The sequence below is a fragment of the Psammomys obesus genome, unplaced genomic scaffold (genome assembly GCF_907164565.1).
Source record: "Psammomys obesus unplaced genomic scaffold, mPsaObe1.curated_primary_1811, whole genome shotgun sequence".
Lineage (NCBI taxonomy): Eukaryota > Metazoa > Chordata > Mammalia > Rodentia > Muridae > Psammomys > Psammomys obesus.
Window position 1 is genome coordinate 19734436 of NW_026595981.1, and position 16233 is coordinate 19750668.

General features: G+C 55.9%; 1 protein-coding gene across 1 annotated transcript; it reads right to left on the reverse strand.

The window, feature by feature from the left end:
* Positions 1 to 11221: 11221 nt before the first annotated feature.
* On the reverse strand, positions 11222 to 15769 carry Nxph3 (neurexophilin 3). Its single transcript, XM_055620104.1, has 2 exons — positions 15326 to 15769; positions 11222 to 12934 (listed from the first exon to the last, which is right to left on the reverse strand). Exons 1-2 carry the CDS (start codon positions 15377 to 15379, stop codon positions 12230 to 12232), a joined length of 759 nt encoding a protein of 252 aa, XP_055476079.1. The 5' UTR covers positions 15380 to 15769; the 3' UTR covers positions 11222 to 12229.
* Between the last annotated feature and the right edge of the window lie 464 nt (positions 15770 to 16233).

The window sequence follows — 16233 nt, forward strand, 5'->3', positions numbered from 1 at the left end:
TTGCCTTGATTTGGCCCCATAAAGGCTTTAGAGAAGCTAGAGTTGGTAGCTTGTCCAGAGGACCCACATTAGGTTCCCAGCACCCATGTCAGGTGGCTCACGGCCACCAGTAGCTTCAGCTCCAGCAGTCCAGGGAACCAACACACACATGGCATGCACACACACACAAACACACACAGAAAACAAAATCTTTGGGAGCTGGAGAGGTGGCTCAGTGGTTTACTGCTCTTGCAAAGGACCCCAGTTGGAATCCCAGCACCCAGTTGGAAACTGCATGTGACTCTTGCTCCAAGAAGATCTGACACCTCTGCCCTCAGGGAACCTGCACTCAAGTGTACATATCTAAACACATATATGAATAATTAAAAATATTTTAAAGGTTCTATGCTGCTTCTGTTTAGTGCTAACAATTCACTTAGAGATCCAACATACAGTATGCCAAGGACCATGCTGGTCTCTAGGCACACAACCACAAGTGAAACTGACTGTTCCCTTGTACTCATGGGAGCCTAGAGTTTAACAAAAGATAATAATCCCATAAATACTGTTTTAAAAGTTTATTAAAGATCCACCAGTGAGGAAAAGGTGGATAACCAAGAAAAACATAATCAAGAGATCCAGGGCAAAATATGTTAAAGTGTCAACAAAAGAAAGTAAAAAATGTTTATTAGAATAAGCAACATAGCAGTCCTCGTCTGTGGTCATTTCAGGGTAAGACTACAAACGGGGGCAGGTAGATAACTGGGCGGGGTGTTCAGGCAAGTCTTAGAGGTGTGGCTATGATGGGAAGGATAGAGTAGGCACATGAGGGTGCAGTGTGTGTGTGTGTTTTCTACGGAATGTTTTTTAAAAGATTTTTTTTTTTTAATTTTAGATTTTTGTTTTGTTTTTGAGACAGGTTTTCTCAGTGTAGCCCTTGACTGTCCTGCAACTTGCCCTATAGACCAGGCTGGCTTTGAACTCACAGAGATCCACCTCCTCTGCCTCCCAAGTGTTAGGATTAAAGGTGTATGCAGCCGCCGCTGCCTCTGCCACTACCCACCAGGCCAATTTTTTAATTTTTGAAAATTATGTGTAGGGATGGAGAGAGAGCTCAGTGGTTAAGAGCACTGGCTGCTTCTCCAGAGGCTCCAGGTTCAATTTCCAGTACCCACATGGCAGCTCACAACCATCTGCCTCCAGTTTTAGGAGACCTGACGCCTTCTTTTAGCCGCTGTGGACATGTGCACCCATGCAGTCAAAACACCCACACACATTTTAATTATGTGTGTGCACATAAGTATAGGTATCTGCAAAAGCAGCTTTGAGATAGCTGGTCTCCTTGGAGCTGAAATTATAGGTGGTTGTGAGTTGCCTGACATGAGTGCCAGGGACTGAACTTGGGTCCTCTGCAAGAGCAGTACTTGCTCTTAACTGCTGAGTCATCATCTCTCCAGACAAGACGTGAGCATGTTTAGAGCTGGGAGTGGTGAGGTAACCCAATAGACAGGAAGCCGTTAAGGCCCAGCTGTGCTCAGTAGAGAGGGGACAGTGAGACTGGGCGGCATGTGCTCCATCCCTGCGGAAACTAGCAGGCCTGTTTACTAGTGGGAAGGTAAGCGGATTTGTTCGTATCTAGTGACTCATGGTTTTTGTTGTTTGGTTGGTCTGTTTGGGTGGGAGGTGGGGTGGGGACAAGGTCTCTTTATGTAGCCAAGGCTCTCCTGGAACTGGCTGTGTAGACCAGGCTGACCTGAAACCCATAGAGATCCTCCTGCCTCTGCCTCGAGAATGCTGAGGTTAAGAGTGTATGCTACCACACCTATCCTGTGCCTTTTATAGTTACGTAGGGATGAGGGGATGGCCACAACTGGGAAGGCGTGGGCTGTAAGGGAAGGTCTGAGGTAGCTGTGGAAGAAGAGTTGGAGGCGGTATACCCAGGCATCGCTGCGTGCTGCCATGTAGCGTCCGGGCCTTAAGTGGCGCTGGGCGGAGTGCAGACCAAGCTAAACTCTTCCTTTCTTACAATGGACATACCAGACAGATGTCTGAGGAGTTGGTGAGCAAGTAACTATCCCATAGAGGCTGGAGAGGTGGCTCAGCAGTTAAGAGCATTTGGCTGTTCTCCCAGAGGTCCTGAGTTCAATTCCCAGCAACCACATGGTGGCTTACAACCATCTGTAATGAGATCTGGTGCCCCCTTCTGGCATCTGGGTGTACATGCAGATAGGGCATTCATATTTATATAAGTAAAAACCTAAAAATAAATAAATATCCCATCCCTAACACACAAACTTAGCATTGAGTTGAGCCCTCCAGAAAGAGAAAATGCTCTCAGAGTCATAGGTGTTTCTGTATGGTTGCTTCCATTTCTAAACTGTGTCTCATGTGGCTTTCGGAGTCCATTTCCTTTCAGGATTTCTTAGAACACAAATCTATAGTGAAGCGCTGACAAATATGAGCACCTCTTGGTGATCTTTCACAGCAGGATTCACTCTGGAAAAAAAAAATGTCTTGAGGTGCCTGGCTAGCCGGTGTCCTGTGGGTTCAAGGTGTCTCACTGCTGTTGTAATGTGTAGAGGAGGAAGAAACCACTAGAGTCCCAGGGAAGAGCCTGCACTGACTCTCTTGGTCACCTGGAAGTCACCCTTGGGTTCTCCATTTATGATCCTCACTCTCACCACTGTGATATCCTCAGAGGTCAGGAGAGCAGACACTCTGGAAGGAGGTAAAAGGCAGGACAGAGCCACTTCAGCCTGTAGTTACACAAAAATAAGGGTTGGCAGGAGGAAGTCACTTGACGCCCAGAGCCCTGCTTTGTCGGCGGCCCAGGAAATATGGATGCTAAATCAGGCCCCTCTCCGCACGATCCTCCTCCTTTCGTTTCTCGTTTTCCTGTCTTTGCTGATCCCTGTTCCTCCCTCCTTCTGGAGCATGGAAGCTTCCATTTATTTCTCCCCTGTTTTCCTAGAGAACATTTCTCTCCTGTCTCCAGTCCCGCTCACTAGATGACATCTTGAGCCTGATCCTGCTGCATTAAAAAAAAAAAAAAAAAAAAAAGAAAGGAAAAAAAAATTCCTGCCTCCAATGAGCCCTTCAGTTCTGATCTCCACGGAGATGTGGCAGATGGCAGAGCCTGACTGAGCGGCAGCAGCCCCCATCTCAGACCAGGGAGCTGCCAGGACTAGTAAATGGGCTAGTTATGTCCTGTTCTTGTATACTTCAGCTTGGTGCTCCTGCAAACCAGAAGCGCTGTCACGCCCTACACAAGCAGCCTGGAGGAGTGCAAGCTTCTCTCCAGCTGCTTCTCTGTCACTACGGGAGGTGTCTACAGACCTGCTAAGTTCAGGACTTACCTGTGATTGAGACCTCCTAAGTCCTGTGTCTCCCATGTCCTCAGCCCTTCCAGGATGTAAAAGAAATGGCTCACACGGGGCCATGCGGAGAACTCACTGCGAAGTGCAAGAGTCCTCACCCTCAAGGGTCCCATCCAAGGCAAGGCCGTGTTTTACACACGAAGGGGGAACCAGCAAGGGACCCTGGGGCTATCCAGGCTGATGAACTAGTCATGCAAAGGGAACTGGGGAGAGGTCTGAGACTCAAACCTAGCTGTGCTGTCTGGATAGAGCCTTGTCCTGACCTGAGAAAGAGGATCCTGGTCACCTTGGAGACCATTTTTCTCTCAAGTGGCTGAAGATCATGTGGGTGGCCAAGGAGAAAGGGAAGGGGCTGGCTTTGACCTGGACATAGCTGGGGGTCCCAGAGTGGGGTTGAAACCCTGGTGAAGTAGGGTAGGAGAGCACCCAGGCCTAGAATGTATTTGGGGGCTGCATTCTGGTTATTAACTCACCCTCTAAATAAAGCCCCTGTGGCCACCACATTCTCAGAATTGTATATTGTTTGTGGGTAGAGGCGTGGAAGGGTATTCAGTCGTGCTGGAAGGGGCTTACTAGAGCCAGCAGAAGCAGGGTCTGGACCCATGGAACTATAGGATACCCACAAGGGCCCTGCTCTTACGTATTTTGTAAAAAGCCATGACAGCCTTCAGCCCTTACTTAAGATTCTTTTTTTCTTGTCCATTCTTTCTGGAGCAAGGCATAACAGCCCATGGCCGCTATCCTCCAGGCCTCCCACACAGGATCGTTGCAGGGCTGTGGTGTGTGGCTGTGCTAAACACATTTCCTGATACTTACTGAGAGGGAAAGAGTATCCCCATTTCACGGGTAAGGAACTTCAGATGCAAGCCAGAGGTGGTGGCACACACTTATTCCCAGCACCTCAGAGGCACAGGCAAAAGGATCTCTGAGTCCAAGGCTTAGCCTGGTCTACAGAGTGAGTTCCAGTACAGCCAGGGCTATACAGAGAAACCCTGCCTCCAAAAAAAAAAAAAAAAGAAAGAAAAAATCAGATATAAAGATGTTCACCGACTTGTCTGATGTCTGCAGTGAGGAAGTGTGAGAACCAGGATTTGAATCCAGGCAGCCTGCCTCCAGAATCGATCCTCAGCTGCCAGAGCACACAGCCTGCTCCGTAAAGGAGAAACCATTGCTCCTCCCATGAGATACTTAGGCGTTGGAGGTGGGTGGCAGAGTGGCAACAACCCAGAACCAGCCACATTGCCACGGAGCCCCCGGCTCCCAGCTACGTGAGCAGGTGCGGATGGAGAAAACTTACTGCCCCCTCTCAGAGAGGTCAGGGAACTACATCGAAAATCACCCAGCAAGTAAGACTCAAGCCCAACCCCCTTCAGACACATGCCGGCTCTACACAGCCTAACCCTGACTCCAGGGAGAAGGGAGCTCGGGTTCCCTGGCTCCTTGGAGACTCTTTTTTTTTTTTCCCCAAGTCCAGGTGACACTTCCTGGAATAAAGAGAAGGTGGCAGTTAGGGGCCAGAAGATTTATTTATTTTACAACCCATGATCCTAGGCCAGATGCCACCCATCTCCATTCCCCAAGATCTCACTGTTGAGTTTCTAAAGACCATTTTAGAGATGACAGCACAGTCCGCTAAGGACTCACAGGACGTGTGCCAACGCTGATGCTGTGCTTCCTCTGCTGCCCTTGCTCTTTGCAAGAATGCAGGGGTTCCAATGATGCAGCGGCCACTTCCGCTCCTGCTGAATGAAGGTGTTCACGGAGGGCACTGTCAGGCACAGCTGGCCTGAGCCCACACACAGACCTTGATGTGCCCAGGGTACTCCGGTTCAGGTAGCTTCATACTAGGGGAAGTACCTCCCCAGACCATTCAGGTGGAGCCTCACACCCCCTGCCTCAGGTTGCCTCCAGGCTGACAGCAGAGAGAGTGCTGTGTGCACGCTCTCCTCCGAGTCCATCTTCTAAGAGTCCCAACCCTGCACATATAGTCCAAGTCAGGATTCGGCCTCTGCAGAGGCTGGGGAGAGGGGATGGCCGAGGAAGCAGATTCTAGAACATCAGGGAGAGGAGCGCTGTCAGGACAGCACACAAAGGCCCAGGTATTAGAAGACCCCCTTCCATAAAGCTAAGCCTGGCAAGCTCCCGGACTGTAGTTATGGAGGGAGACTCGGGTGGGGAAGGGCAGGGCCCTGTGGCTTCCACACCCTGGAGCGGCTTCCTCTTGAGAATGCTGTTTCTGCTCCAGCCCCCGGCAGCTCATTGACCCCGATAGAACACTTCCTCTGAGGCGATGGCTCCAGTGTGAACCAATGCTTCTTGTCTGGGTCTCCTGGCCCAGTGGAGACCAGCTGGAAGTTTGAGAGGCTTTATTAAACAATATTTGTTGAGTGAATAAGTACGAAGGAAGAACAGAAGGGGTATTAACGGATGATGTCCACAAGGCCTATAAATAGCCCAGCTCACGGGTCTGGGTTTCGGGCTGTCCTTGCCAGGGTTTGGCAGGCTCTTGCCTAGCTGAACTCATTCTCCCATCACAGAAAGGAGTCCTCAAACCACACAAACCCTCTGCAGCCCACCAAAGTGGGCCTTTATTCTCTTCTATGCCTAGGACTATGATGGCAAATAGTGACTGTGGTCGAGGCAAAACTTTCCTTTGATGGCTACGGAAGTGATCCTGTTTCTTTAGACACACCACTGGAGAGAAATCTGGGCAGGGCCAAGGCTAGGGCCAGGGTCCCTTAAACAGGCCACGCAGGTCCTGCCCTCAGCTCAGAACCAACATTGACAGCATCAGGCTTCAGAGCCTGGTACTCTGTTCCCAAGGTTCTGTTCTGTAAAACCACTCCCCACCATGTCCCAGCTGTGCCCTATAGACCAAGCCAGAATTCTGGCTGTGCTGGCTATTCTGTAGCCACGACAATGGGAGGCACGGGAGGCATAGGAGGCAATGCCAGCTCTCTGGGGGCTGATAGGCCAGCCACTCCTCTGCCCTGTCAACAGTGCCCCCTCCCATCACCAACCCCCTTCTGCCTCTGGACTTCCAAAGCAGTGTTGTTGCAGGTAATTAAAGGGTTTTAATTAAATTAGGATCCCATCTGGCTGGGATCAGTCAGGCCCTTAACGAGGATTGTGTGTCACCAACATCAGAATGTGTACGGGGACTTAGACACGTGAGGACTGAATTTGGGGCCAGGAGGCCCTTCAGACGGGGGGCAGAGAATCCTGAGCTCCCGGGGCTCCCTGAAATAAAGAAGCCACTTGTACTACCACCTCCAGAAATGAGGCCGAGGAAAGGAGAGGGCAGCACTTTCCTTCCTGCCTAGAAGTCTACACACATTTCTGAGACGAGTGAGATGTGGGGGTGTTGTCTTGACTCTACAGATGAGGAGACCAAAGTCTGCAGGAAATGCACTAGATACAGCTTCAAGAAATGGAGCCCCTGGGATGTGCTGGCACCTGCCTATGATTCCGGACCTCAGAGACAGAGGGAGGAGGCCTGGGAGGTGGTCAAGGCCAGCTTCTGATATATAGCCAGGCTAGGCCTGGGCTACGTGAGATCTGCCTCAGAAAAGGGGGGTGGGGGGGAGGAACCCTAAACCAGAGGCATACAGATGGGAATTTCATTTTTCTCACAGAAAGCTTAGGGCTCTCAGAGACCACATCTTCATAGAGCTTACAACCTGGATGGTGAATGGGGGACAAAGAAGGAAAAAAACAGTGAACACCTCTATCTTAAGATGCCTGAGATTTACTGTATAATCACTCGGCCTAAAGGTCACTGGCCAGATCTTCAGTCACACGGCCACATGTAGAAGGCAGGGGCACAGGGGTAGGGACTGAAAAATATCGGATTATGTCAGGCAGCTGTGTGCCCAGCTAACAACCAGGGATCCCTTCACTAAAGAGACAAGGGAAATGGATACTGTATTAGGTATCTTGCCCCTGTAACAAAAACAGATAAAAAGAAAGGGTTTGTTGGTTTGTTTGGGCTCGCAGTTTGAAGAGACCCAGTCCGTCATGGCAGGGAAGGGATGACATCATGTGTGGGGCCGGAGTGTGTGGTGTTAAGCTTCTTTTTCTTTCTTTTGGTTCAGTCTGGGACCCCCAGCTTAGGGGACTGTTCTCCCCACATGCAGGGCCAGTCGTCCTCTTTCAGTTAAACCTCTCTGGAAACACCCTTGCAGACACTACAAAATGGGGTAGGTGTGGCCCCTACACCATTCTAAATCCAGTCAAGCTGACAACGCAGATTCACCATCGCATAGACTGCAAGTCAATTAGCCATTTCTGCCACAGGCATCATGTAGCAGGAATCCATGTCTCACCCTCCAGCCTCGCACCAACAATTTCACCAACAATGTACCGAGGTAGACCTTTCACCTCTTCAAAGAAGGAGGCTCATTGAGTGAGTGGCACACGCCTTTGTTCTCAGCTCTCAGGAGGCAGAAGCAGGTGCATCTCAAAGTTTGAGGCTAGTCTGGTCTACCTATTGAATTCCTGGGCGGCCGAGTTACATACTAAGACTTTGTTTCAAAATATTCAAGCCAGAGGGTGGTGGTGCCACCTTTTAATCTCTGGAGGCAGAGGCAGGTGGATTTCTGTGTGTTCCAGGCCAGCCTGGTCTACAGAGAAAGTTTCAGGACAGACAAGGCTACACAGAGAAACCCTGTCTCAAAACAAAACAGATAAACAACAACAAAAACCCTCAAGTAAAGAGGTTCTTGGAGATGGTCCTTTGTCCAAGATCAGACAATCCATTCCACAGCAGGGACCATCTTGAGCTTCCTGCACATCCTCTTCCTTGGAAGCCTCTGTGGTTCAGGAAGAACTAGTATGTTCCTTGGGACACCTAGCTAGGTGGCTCTGAGCTGGTGTACCGAGAATCCTTGAGCTCAGCAACCTTCACCCCCCCCACCCCCCCCACCCCGCTGGATCAGCCTTTTAAAGCTCAACAGGTCAACAGGAAACAAGGTCCCAGATGGACCCAGAACCCAGCCTCTGATGGGCAAGATCCACGTCTCTTGTGGCATTTGTGTCTTGGAGATACTGTCACTCCAGGACTTCGAATAGCTGGCAGGTTCCGCCCCCACCCCACCTTGCCTCTGCCTGGCGAGGCTGATGGTGTCTCCTGTCACCTGTCACCCCAGCTCCCCGGTTCTCCAGTCAGCACCTCAGAAGTAAGAGTCTTCACGGAAGCAACATTTCTTTCTCCCACTCCCAGCCATGACATTGGATCACTTCCCAACTGGGAGTCACTGCTTCATTGAGTTTTCCACAACCTACTGCAAATGCCCACTCCACGATCCAAGTCCCCGATGACCTTCAGCCGCCTCCGCCCCCACAAACCCCTTCCTCCAGCTTCCCTCTCCACCCACCCATGCATCTCTGAGCAATGGACCTCTCCACGGGAGCCTGCCACATTGCAAGGTCATCGGCATTCCTGCCAAGAATGGGGAAGGGGGTGACTCAGTTCCCGCTTGCTCATCTAGGAAAGAAGAATGAAGGAGAGGGAGGAGGGACAGAAAGCCCATTCAGTTTTGGCTTAAGCTTCACCGGGAGGACTAACGGGGCTCGGCTGGCAGTTGGCACCCCTACTTGCTCACAGGTTACGGAGGAAGTTACTGCAGTACGGATGGGACCACTGTGGCCAGGTGGCACGTGTGTGCAAGGCTGATGAGCAAAGCAACTCCAGGTGCCCCTGGCATTTAGAAAAGAGTGGTTCTTTTCTGGCCCTCAGGAGGATGCTAATCTGATGAGAGAGAGGGACAGCCTTCACCTTAGTCTGAAGCGCTACCCCGCTCCTCCTCCTCCAAGAGTGTTCAGGAGAGAGGTGTGACTCCCCCAGCCCCCCAAGACTCTGATGGGGGAAACACAAGCCATGTCCTCAGAGAGCCCCCTGGTTTGGTAGGCTTGCTCCAGGGGCTACACTATTAGAGAGACAAGATCCCTTGTCTCTAGTAGGTGGAGGCCGGGACAGACCAGGGTCCCCAGACAGCATGATAAGGTGCTTGCGAGCCGGCCCTCAAGGTACCTCAGGGAGGTCAAAGGGTTGGGGGGGGTAGGACCACACCCTTCTCTTGGAGAGACCCTTCGAGAACTAGTCTCCTGAGGGTGTTTCCAAAGGCTTGAGAGATCAGGGTGCCTTGGGACCCTGGTGAAACCTAAGGTCTGTCTCTACAGGGGATGCCATAGCTGGAGGGCAGAACTGGGTACCCTCTCCACCAGGGAAGTGGATCCGCTACCCTTGTGAGGACTGAGGGGGCTCCGAGAACTATCTAAAAAGCCTGAGAGGCCAGAGGGCTCCTCCAAGGAATTGGGATTTGGGTAGACATTTGTTAGCCAAATCCGAATTGAGAACAGCCCGATTGCTGGGGGGGTGGGGGTGGAAGGGGGGAGGAGGCAGAGAAAAGGAGGCAGAGTGTGCATGAGGGTGAAATGAAGTTATTAAAATGAGCCCACCCCCTGCGCAGGCAGCACGGTTGTGCCAGAAAGGCCGGGCCCTCCAGCTGTCGGCAGCAGCTGGCTCTCCACGGGAGAAGAGGGGTAGGAGGGGCAGGTCAGTGTGCCCCCATGCTCTGCAAGGGCTCAGTGTTCACACAGGGGTGGGGAAGGGGGGGGGCGCCTCACAGTGTCTTCCTCCTCTGCCAGACCCTACAGGTGCCCTGGGACAGTGTCTGCTGAGAGGCACAGGTGGGAGAGCCCTCCCAATCCCAGCAGCCAAGGTTTTTCTTGGGGGAGGGGCGGGAGGTTTGGGGAGGGGCGGAGTCCAACCCCTAGTCACTGGCACGGTACGGAGGGTGAGGTGAGAGAAAGCTGTGTAGGGGCATGTATGTCTTGAGTCCGCTCAGGGCATAGCTGGACAGGGAGTGTGCCCCTCGGCCGCCCCCCTCACATCTTGCTTTCTAGGTCACGTCACACACAGAGGGGCTACAACCAAGTGTCTGTGTGCCGCAGTGTGGACCATCTGGGCTCAGAGCTACTGGGCAGAGAGCAAAGACTAGAAGAGGTCAGGCTGCTGGCCCTCACATTAGGACTCTCCTCATTACGGCTACCTTGTTTCCAAGAGGGACCTCGGGGACCTGAGTGCTGACCTTCAGAGAGAGCAGGCCTAGAATGACCTCCGGAGGGAGCAACACAGTGGAGGCTCCAGCCCCCCCTTCGCTGAGCCCCCCCCCCAAGTCAGGGAGCCTGGACTGGGCCTCCATGCATTCTGATGCCACCCCCAGCTGTATGAGGAAGTGGCTACTCTCCTGCTCTGTTTGTCCCCACGCCACCTCACTCTGTCCCTTCTCCCCTAAGAGGCAGATGGGAGTCACAGCTGGAGAGAGCGGAGAGGGATCGCTCCATCCTCTGACGCTGGAGCCAAGTTTGCTTAGAGGTCATCAGGCAGTGTTCAAGGTGTGTCAGCTGTCTCTCTGCCCAGGGCCAGCTCCTCCTCAGGCTCCACCCACTCCTGCTGAGTCAGGAGGGACCCCGGAAGGCTGTAGCCCTCTGAGGGGACTCTCATGGGTGCTAGTGCTGCTCCAGAGAGGAGGACACGACACGGAGAGAGGCCAGTGAGGTGTGTGAACTTCATCAGCCCAGACAGAAAAACAATGGCAGAGCCGGGACACCGCTGGTATCTGCCACTGCCCCCTGCAGGCACAGAGATGGCAATTCAGTGAGGACCTGTGGAGGAGGACGTGGCCTGTACCTTCCTTGCTGGCTCATGCCCCCCCCCCCCCAGCTGCCCCTTCAGGTGCCATGGGGCAGCCCAGAGACCCCAGCGAGCCCCAGCTCCAGGTGGTCTGCGGCTACCCAGACGGGGTGGGTGGGTGGGGTGGTCCCTCTCCCCCGGATAACTCAGAACACAGTGCCCAGGGAAAGCTTTATTCCCTGCTCCTAGGACAAGACTCTGCACACGGAAGTGACAGGGCATTTCACGAGACTTCCCACCCCTCCCCCCACCCCACAGACAACACTAGGGCACAGTTCCAGCGTGGCCACACAGTCCAGCCTCCCGCGCGCGCGCGCTCCCCCCCTCTACTGATAGCCTCGAGGCCCGGCATTGGAGGCCCTGGTCCCTATTCCAGAATGCCCCAGTCTCACGGACGGACAGACAGACGCAGAGAGCTGGCTGTTTGAGGGAACACTCTCAGCAGGGGGTAGGGGCAGAGGCAGGGCAGGGCGAGCAGCACACAGGCCAGGCTTCTGCTCTTTGTCCTTCATGCTAAGAGGACATGCTAACAGTCCTGCTTCCGCTGAAGGACAGGATGGTGCGCCATCAGCAACAGGGTGACACAAGTACGGAAGTGTTGGAAGGGGAGGGGACTTTTGGAGAGGGGTGGCCTCGGCTTGCTAGCGACAGGTAGTCATGACAGCAAAGACCTGAGGGTGGGGATGAGGTCGCCACTTCAGCCTCTGTGCAGGAAAGGGGCTCGGGGCTGCCCACCGCCAGCCCCCGTGAGGGAAGCCACTGAGCCATCCGTCCTAAGTCGTCTATCCGGGCCTACACAGTTGGACTCCCCTTTGTGGACTGCTGGTCTCTTTTCGAATGGCAAGGAGGGACTCAAGGGTAAAGGTCTTCTCCGTGGCTTGATCTGGGGCCGCCCAGCCTGCCTGCTCAGGGGCCTCAGGACCCAGCATCCGCTTTGGATCAGAGGGAAAGCCCCGTAAGGCTGCCCAGGGCCTGTTTCTCCTCCATAACAAACACGTTCTAACCTCAGGTGGGGGTCAGCCCTGGGGACCCTTCCCCGACACCACCGGAGGCCTGACCCTGGCCCACCTGGCCTCTCGTGCTCTCCACCCCCTCCCTTCCTGAGACCCATCCCTCTCCCTGCCCAGCAGCGTCCAGACAGCCAGCCTCCTGCGCAGACCTCCGCGGCCTCTCCAGGTCACCCAGATGGGTAGTAGGGGGTATCGCTATGGTAGTTGTAATCTGGGCACACCTTCTGCACCAGCCGGTAGTCCGTGCTGTAGAAGGCGATGTAGACGCACACGACCTTGAAGGGCTGAGAGCAGCTCCAGGTGGCCGAGCTCTGCGCGTGCTCTCGGGAGCAGATCTTGGCAGGGTCGTGGGTACAGAGCGAGGTCCTGCGGCCCCGTTCTACCTTCTCCCACTCCATCCGGCAGTTGAAGATCTTGGAGGCCTTGGCTTCGATGAAGATCTGCTGCTCTTGGTGGAACTCCACGGCTTTGCTCGGGGGCACAAGGCTGATGGAGATGTTACCCTGGCCCGTGGCGTTGTGGCGGAAGTGGACGCTGAAGGTCCCGTTGCCGTGGTCCACGATCTTCCCTGTGACCAGCAGGTTCAGGGCCACTGTCTTGATGTTGGAATAGAAATCACCCCATCCAAATATTTTTTTCACCTTGGTCGAGGGTAGGGGGCTTTGCTTGGGGCGGTTGGGGGGCTGCCCGAGGACACCCCAAGCCTCCCCAGGTGGGGCCAGCAGCCCTAGGAGGGTGGAGTTGGCCAAGGGGCGGGACTTAGGTGAGATGTGACCTCGCTTCCGAGGCACTCTAGGCCGAGGCTGGCCCTCGTGGTCATCATGCTCAGGGTCCTCTGAGCCAGGGGGGCCATCCTCTTGGCCACAGATGACCTACGGGAGGGATGCGGAAAGAGAATTAGAGTTTTGTCCGCAGAGGACCCGGAGGATTTGAGATCTGGCAGACCACCCCATCACCACCCGCATGGCCTCTGTCCCTGTCTAACTAAGGCTGGGCAGCGGAGGGCACCCGCTCGTTCCCTTGTGCTGGGGTCAGGTGTGCGCCCTGGCTCTCTCGCCATCCACGCTCATGCTCTGATACTTCAGGAACCTCCTTGTCCTGTCTTTACTAGGCTCTGGCTGCTATTTAAAATCTGGAAGGGTGGCCAGGGAACGAGGTACCCGAGACACACAGCACTACTCCCCGGATAGGCCCTAGTCAGATGGGAGGGGCTCAGGGTCTGATCTTGCAGAAGCCCCCACACGGAAGGAGAGGTAGAATTTCTACTCCAGAAACGTCCAAGAAGCATCACTTCTGTCCTCCAAGAGTCCTTCGCCTGGAGATAAGGGGCTGCAAGGTGTTTGGGAAGCCCCGTTCTTGTCCTGGAAGCTCCCTTCTGTCTGCGCACACACCATCTCACGCCTTTCAAGATGTTTCCATCTTCTGCCTGAGACACCATTCCTAGCCTAGGAATGTCTTTGCCCTTAGAGGCAAAGGCAGCCGACAGCCCATAAACTAAGAACCCAGAATCCAATGAGAGGCCTGGTCAGTTATCAGATCGGCTCAGGTTTTGCTAAGGCTAGGAGACCAGGCATGAATGCCACACCCAGATGGCCAAAGCTTGTGGAAGCAAAAGCCTTCTCCCAGGAACACGCGATGACACGCCGAGACCGCACTCGCATGGGGAGGGGACCAGTTCTCCGGAGTCCCATTTCGCAGGTGAGGACATCAGGACTTGTAGGTTACATCACCACAGGACACACGGGTCACAAGTGACAGCCCTCCCTCCCGTCACGAGGCACAGTCCCGCCTCGTACCTTCGCAAAAGACTTTTACCGAAGCCCTGTGTCCACCCGGAACGTCCTGTCAGACTCTGGGCAGAGCTTGTCTTGCCCCTGCGGGCTCAGCTATGGTGACAGGCCACACCTTGGGGAGGCATCAGGAGGAGAGTGGAGAGAGCCAGCAGGGCTCAGCAGGGCTCAGCAGGGCTCAGCAGGGCTCAGCAGGGCGACAGGGAGGCTCCCTGGCTCCCTAAGGCTCAGTGGCTCGGAGGTGTGTTTGCTCAGTTTCTGAAACCAAGTTTTCACCAGTGTGTCTGTGTCGACGGTGAGGGGGACACGGGCTTAACCACAACATCTGGACTGGTGATGGCATGGGTGGGGCAGAGGGATTCCTGAGGAGATGGAATGGGAGGCTCCAAAAGGGTTTAGTTTCTATGCCTCTTGCTCTGGCCTTGGCTGTGCTCATGTACAAGCCAAGTGACCAAGCCAGTTCCAGTTAAGGCCGGCCCTGCCTTCCAGGTCCCCGGTGACCCCAGGGTCAGGACAGGCAGGAAGGGAGGCTCCTGGCTGCCCACCTGTGCGTACTTGGCTCTAGGGTTTCACTGAACGGTTGAGACAGTCAATAGCGAATAGGGCCCCAGGTAAGGGCCAAGCGAGGAAGGCATCCTCCCTTCCCTCCTCCAGCCCAACAGTGGGCTGCGGTTGCGGGTTGCTATCAATGGGAATTGTTTTGAGTAAGGGGCAGTTCCGGTGGCACTGAGGCTTCTCCAGGACAGGATTGGGGTCGGGGCAGATGTGGGGCGGCGGGCATGGGTCTGGGGGGGGGAGTTAAGCTCGGGGCTAGGGTCCGGGGTGGGGTTCTAGAGCATCCTGGACCGCGGGGGAGCGGGCTCTGGGCGCTCAGCTCAGCTCAGCTGCTGTGAGCGCCTGGGGCGGGAGCCGCCTGCCCAGGTCCTGTGGGGCTCGGGCTGCGCGCAGCCGGGAGAGGCGAGGAAAACAACAGGCGAGGAGGGAGGGAGCGGGAGGGACGGCGGGAGGCAGGGACGCGGGGGCCGCCCCCAGTCCGCCGGGGCTTGGCGCGCCAGGGCCCACAGTTCGGGGGTTCTCTGGGCCCCAGAGGTCAGGAGAGAAGAAGCCCGCGTCTCCTGACCGGGCAGGTCACCTGCCCCACCCCCGTTCCGCGCGCGTCCTGGGATGCTACGAGAGGTCGGGTAATCCTTGGCGACTCAGCTCGGGGGGCCTTTTCCCTGGTGTCACTCGCGCCTCCCGCCATCAAGCCGCGGAGTGGGTGGGCCAGCCTGGCACCCTCCTCCCCGCCCCTATTAACCCTTCCCGTCCGGCCTCTGGCCTCGGACCCGCCCTCTCCCCTATCCTCTAGCGTTCGCCCGCATCCCGGGATGCCGGGAGGGGGGGGGAGGGAGAAAGTTTCAGGGCTCTGCAGCTTCCCGCGCTCTCCCCATCCTCTGGCCCCCCGCCCCGAGCCGCTCCCCGCGGACCACTCACCAGATAGAGGCTGCCCTGCACTAGGAACACGAAGCAGCAGCGGGTCAGTTGCATCTTTCTCGTCTGCTCTCACCCGTGTCTCTCTCCTTTCCTTTCGGGGTCCCAGGGCCCCCTCCTCCCCGGACTGCTCCTTCAGGCGCGCTGTCCCATGCTCCGGTCCCCGGTGGCTCGCGGCCCTCCCCCTCAGCCCTTCCTCGGGACCGACCCCGCCCCCTTCGGTCCAGCTGTGCAGCCGCCGCCGCCCCCTCCCCGCGTCCAGCTGCGCGCCGCGCGGTCCCCTCTCGCGGTCCCAGATGTGCGCCCCGAGCGTCTTGAAGGGGGCTCCGGCTGCGCGGTGGCTCGGTCGCTCCAGACAGGCGCTCGGCGCCCCGCTCGCTTCCAGAGGCTCGGCTCTCGCCCAGATGTGCCGGGGACCTGCGCGCGCGCCCGTCCCCGGTGCTAATTCCCCAGACCAGACGGCCCCTCCCGCCCCGTCGCGGCGCGCCCCCTGGCGGACGCCCCGGGCCGCGCCGAGCCGCGGCCGCCCGCTCCCCGCGCTGCGCCCCGCCAGACTGGAGCGCTCCTGGCGCCCAGGCGGCTCCCGCTTCCTCGTCCCTCCCACTGGCGGCGGCGGCGGCGGCAGGTACGGTGAGCCCAGTCGGTACCTCCGCGGTTAACTCCTCCCCTGCCGGGCCGCAGCTTGGGGACCTGGGACGCTGACTTTCCGGCGCAGGGGACAGGAGGAGGGCGGAGGAGCTCCCGGAGAGGCGGGGATCGGCTGGAACACTGCGGATGGGGACAGCAGCTTTTCCGCCCTTCTGGCAGGGCGCCTTTTCTGTCGCGGCACCAGGAATCTGTCGTCCCACCTACCCCCCCACACCCCCACCTCCCCAGGAGTCCTGGAATTTGGAGAGACAGTTCTCTCTAGA

Coding starts and splice junctions, on each gene's coding strand:
- Nxph3 (XM_055620104.1), bottom strand. CDS start 15,379: ATGCAACTGACCCGCTGCTGCTTCGTGTTCCTAGTGCAGGGCAGCCTC. Junction 12,935..15,325: donor TGCAGGGCAGCCTCTATCTG/GTGAGTGGTCCG, acceptor TCCCTCCCGTAG/GTCATCTGTGGCCAAGAGGA.